The sequence below is a fragment of the Corylus avellana genome, chromosome ca1 (assembly GCF_901000735.1).
Source record: "Corylus avellana chromosome ca1, CavTom2PMs-1.0".
NCBI lineage: Eukaryota > Viridiplantae > Streptophyta > Magnoliopsida > Fagales > Betulaceae > Corylus > Corylus avellana.
Window position 1 is genome coordinate 44,672,140 of NC_081541.1, and position 5,247 is coordinate 44,677,386.

General features: G+C 38.5%; 1 protein-coding gene across 1 annotated transcript; it reads right to left on the minus strand.

Moving 5' to 3' along the window:
* Positions 1 to 536: 536 nt before the first annotated feature.
* On the minus strand, positions 537 to 1,703 carry LOC132173078 (F-box protein At3g07870-like). Its single transcript, XM_059584652.1, has one exon. The coding sequence runs from the start codon at positions 1,701 to 1,703 to the stop codon at positions 537 to 539; it is 1,167 nt and encodes a 388-aa protein (XP_059440635.1).
* Positions 1,704 to 5,247: the final 3,544 nt, after the last annotated feature.

Here is a 5,247-nt window from a genome sequence, read left to right on the forward strand (position 1 = left end):
TTCCTTGGACTTGGTAGTTGGTAGCATCCCCATTATTATTAGGTTTAAAGTTCGAATCCCTTAAGTGCAAATAATTCATTGGGGCCACATGCACGTCGAAGCCAAGTCTTACACGATATGTGTTGGGGGCACCTTGTACCAGTCCAGAGTTTGCCCTTAAAGAATGGCTATACGAAAAGGCCATGCCCGGAGGGATTTCCAGTGTCCTTCTAGTCCTAAGTAGATATTATTTTTTAAAAACAAGAGAAAAATAAGTGTTATTTATTTATTTTTTTTAATTTTTAATTTTTTTTTTTAAAATAATATCTACTTAGGACTAAAAAGACACTAGAAGGGATCCATAGAATAAAGCCTTAAAAGACTATATTTTTCTTTTTATGCAATTGATAATTTCCTATTTAAGGAGACGTCGAAAATACAAAATAATAAGAAAGATCAAATAAAATCAAATCTGTATTTATAATTGATAATTAATGAAGATCTCAAATATTCCACTTCAACTCAATCCTTCCCCGCCTCATCGAGTTCGAACCCGTTTAGGGAAAAGCTTGTAAAGGAAAAACCGGTAATGGTGGGCTGTTCCGATGAGTTGAAACAAGTTCCTTCTCTGTGTGGGTAAAAAGATTGTACAAAATCAGCTGCCCCTTCGCATTCTGTATAATCAACTCTCTGTTTTTCGACAAACCCAATGGCCTTCCTGGATTTTCTATTGAGAGCCGAAGATTCATGAGTTTAGTCCACGACTCCTTCACACCAAATTCAAACAAAACCCATATCACCAATCCACTGCTTCGGAAACCCATAATGGTGAGAGACCCATTTAGCACCGTACAATCAAAGTAGGAGTAATATGTGGAATCTGCACCGTCCGGGAGCGGCGTTGTTCGGAACAACTCGTGATTGAAGTCGAAGGCAACAATTTTCTCATTATCTTTATGATTATGAGAGCGACGATTTACCACCGCCCACCAGAAAAAAATCCCATCCGCCGCAGTGGTGGGAAAGTTTAGAAAGGGCTGAAGCCGCCGGAGTTGAGTTTGCTCAAACGGCACGCGTAGGTCAAGCAGTCTCCACGTCCCGGTGCTCAGGCTATATACTTCCGGTTGGAAGTGAACTGGATGGTTGAAGTAACAAGTGTTGTAGCCAATACGTCTACGAACATGACTAATCGTCAGCACCTTGAAGTCGTTGGATCTCCGGTCGAAACCGAATCCGACGGTGTCCTGCTGTAAGTCAGAGGGAATCAGTAACATACCAATCTGCCGGCGCGGGTGGCGCGGGTTGAGCGGGAGACACCTGGGAGTGTTTGACGTGGCGGGGTTCCACAGATAGATTATGTGGAGAATGTCGTCGGAAAGACAGAGTAAACCATTACAGGACGCCACAAGCGTAAATCGAAAGAGAGGTCTTCCCTTGAGAATAATTTGAGATTGGCACTCCAGGGTCTGGTCAGAGAGGAAGTAAAAATCCTTCTTGAAATAATCGTTTGATCCTCCATTGTCGGCTTCGTCGAGAAGGAGAGGAGAAGGACGATCGGAGAATCGGAGAATGGATTGGTTAAGGATGTTTTGGGTAAAGAAATCAGGATTTCCGATGAGAGTAGTACGCCAGCTTCGGCAAACGCACCTGAATCGGAGTAGGGTTTTTGGGGGCAGGAGGGTGAGAATATTTAGCACAATTTCTTCAGGCAGATAGGTTGACATTGTGGCTGAGATTTGCTGGTATGGCTCAAAAGGGAGAAGAAACTAGGAAAACTTCGTCCCTTCTTATAGGAGTCTCGCCGCCTTACAAACCCAGATTACGAAGCCTATTCGGAGTGCAAAACAACGAAATTCCTAAACCAAATGGTTTTCTAACTCTGTCCACGTGGCAGATAACTGCGGCCTAGTAAGATTTTCAGCTTTCTTTTCTTTTGTTTCTTTGCGAGAGAAACTCAAGAATAATGACACCAACTATGCCTTTCTACTTATATAGCATGCTTATTGGGAGGGAATAGGCATTTTTGTCTCATAAAAAGACAAAAATACCCCTTCATATAATTAATTGAATATTCTCCTGTTTAAATGAATTAGAAAGAATTGGATTGAAATAACAAGTAAAAGAGATAAAGATAACTATTGCTACGGCTAATCTCAGGTGGTTGATATCTGGATGTGCTTCAGCTTTTTGTTGAGATTTTTGCAGGGAAGTGGGAGTTGGCTTTGTTTACAAGTCCAGCTGTAGAGATTCAATTTGCATGCATCAACATATATGTTTGTGTTATCTTCATGATATTCGAAAATTAAAAGATAACTGAATATGTGGTGGGTACACTTTTATCCCTCTACGTACTATATATATCACCTTGCTAATGTGGCGGTGCCAATTAGCCATTGAGTAAGGCTAAATACTACATTCTTAACCCCAAAGGTTGTCTCAAGTGGTAAAAGTCTTGGATTTGGTAGTTGGTAACATCCTCATTATTATTAGGTTTAAGTTCGAATCCCTTAAGTACAAATAATTTTTTGAGGCCACAAGCATGTCGAAGCCAAGTCTTACTTGATCCATGTGGGGGGCGCCTTATACGGGTTCAGGGTTTGCCCTTCAAGAATGGATATACGAAGTGACCATGCCTCCGGGTTTCTCAATCATTAGAAGAAAAAAAAGTACTACACCATTGTATCTTAGCAGATATGGTGAATCCGGATCCCATAGGAATGGAGAGAACAAAACTAGCAATATTTGTTCTTATCCTCTCAAGAGAAGAAAATCTTGAGTGATATGAAAATGTTTGCTTTGGATCCGTATCCCTAGTGATTGGGGATTTCTGACAATTTCATGTCTCTTGAAATCTGTCAAGAAATGAGAGGAAAATCTTGAGGGATATGAACTGAGAGTAAACTCTTTATATCACTCAAGATTGACATCTCCTATTTATAAGGAGATGTCGAAAATACAAAATAATAGGAAAGATAAAATCAAATCTGTATTTATAATTGATAATTAATAAAGATCTCAAATATTCCACTCGAGTTCGAACTCGTGTAGGGAAAACCTTTTAAAGGAAAAACCGGTAATGGTAGGGTGTTCCGATGAGTTGAAACAACTTCCTTCTTTGTGTGGGTTAAAAGATTGTACAATATCAGCTGCCCCTTCGCATTCTGTATAATCAACTCTCTGTTTTTCCACAAACTCAACGGCCTTCCCGGATTTTCTATTGAGAGCCGAAGATTCATTGAGTTTAGTCCACGACTCGTTCACACCAAATTCGAACAAAACCCATATCGCCAATCCACGGTTGCTTCTGCTTCTCATCATCTCAAACGGGAAACCCATAATGGTGAAGGACCCATTTAATACCGTCCGGGAAACAACTCGTGGTTGAAGTCGAAGGAAACAATTTTCTCATTATATTTTATAGATCTTTTAAAGAGAATGCTCAATTTTAGCCAATAGCTTTATACATCTCTTAAAGTCTAGAGTAGTATTATTCTTTTTTTACAAGGTAATGCTATTCTTCACACTCTTTTATCACACTCATTTTATATCATCTCATGTGACCTGTTTTAAATGGCTTCCAATGTTAGCCACTTCAAAAAGCAAAAAGTGGTAGCCAATTAAAATGCACTACATTATCCAACGTTAAGTTGGTATATACATGAGTGTGAAGAGTAACTCAATTTCAAATACCTAAGGTCTTTATCGTTTAAGAAATGCTAAATATTACATCCTCATTCTACCATGGATTATTGTGCCAATGCCTATCAATATACATTTGCTCATCTTTTTAAAATTTTCTCTACTTTATTAAATGTTTTTGATAATTTTTTTGCTACAGCTAACCAAATTATAGCTAAAAAGTTATTTTGACTATTGGGATGTGAATGCTCAAAAGTGAGGTTGTTTTCACATTGAAAAATGACATACAATTTTTAGTAATGCTAGAAGGTATGTTTTTATTTTACAATGTGGATGTAGCAGTCTCAATAATTAAGCTCTTGAATTATTTTTTTTAATAAAGATTGATCTAAGAATTGGTTGGAACTGTCACGTCAACATTATAAAATAATTGTGAGATAAAAATGTAGTTACTCATAATTATTATTTTTTAACTTTTGACACGTGTCAACAAATGATTTAAAGGTATTAAATATTACTTTTGGTTCCAATCACATGATGACAAGTGTCAAAAATTGTAATTTTTTTTTTTGAAGTAATTTTTTTTTTTTTTTTGGGTGGTTGAGAGAGGTATTGAGGGGGTATAATAGTGGTTGAGAGAGGGAGCTTTGGGATTATTTGGAAGTGATATTAATATTATGATAAAATAGAAGATGTATGAATGCTACATGCACAATTATTGTCAGATTCTTTGGAAGTATGGATGAAAGGAAAAAAGGGGCTATATGACACTCAAGCTTGATATGAGCAAGGTTTACGATCGAGTTGAGTGGGACTTCTTGGAGGCAATTATGATTAAGATTGGTTTTGCGAGAAGTTGGGTGGATAAAGTGATGATGTGTGTTCGCACTCTCTCCTATTCTATTTTGATTAATGGCCAACCGAATGGAAAAATTGTGCCCTCTAGGGGAATCAGGCAAGGAGATCCTTTGTCTCCCTATTTTTTCATTTTATGTGCAGAAGGGCTTAGCACTTTATTGCAAAGGGCAGAGCAAGAAGGGAGAATAACCGGTTTGCCTATTGCAAGGGGAGGTACAAAAATCAACCACTTGTTCTTTGTGGATGATAGTTTGTTGTTTTGTAGAGCTAGTATCCTAGAGTAGGCCAGAATTCAGGAGGCCTTGGAGGTTTATGAGAAAGCATCCGGACAAAAACTTAATCGGGAGAAGACATCCATCTTCTTTAGCAAGAATACAAAGAGAGAAGCTAAGTAGCTCATTCTGTCGGCAGCTAGAGTTAACTCTACTACTAGGTATGAAAAATATCTAGGCCTACTTGCACTTATTGGTAGAGCAAAAGTGAGTTCTTTCTCGTCGCTAAAAGGTAGAATTTGGGATCGAATGAATGGCTAGAAAGAAAAATTCCTTTCACAAGCAGGGAAGGAAGTTCTTCTGAAGGCAGTGGTACAGGCGATTCCAACTTATACGATGAGTGTGTTTCAATTGCCCAAAACTCTATGTAAAGAGATTAGTTCTATGATGTCCAAGTTCTGGTGGGGCATAAGGGGAATGATGCTCGGATTGTTTGGATGAGTTGGAGTTGAATGGGGAGGGCCAAGGAGAGAGGGGGGTTGGGGTACCGAGATCTTGA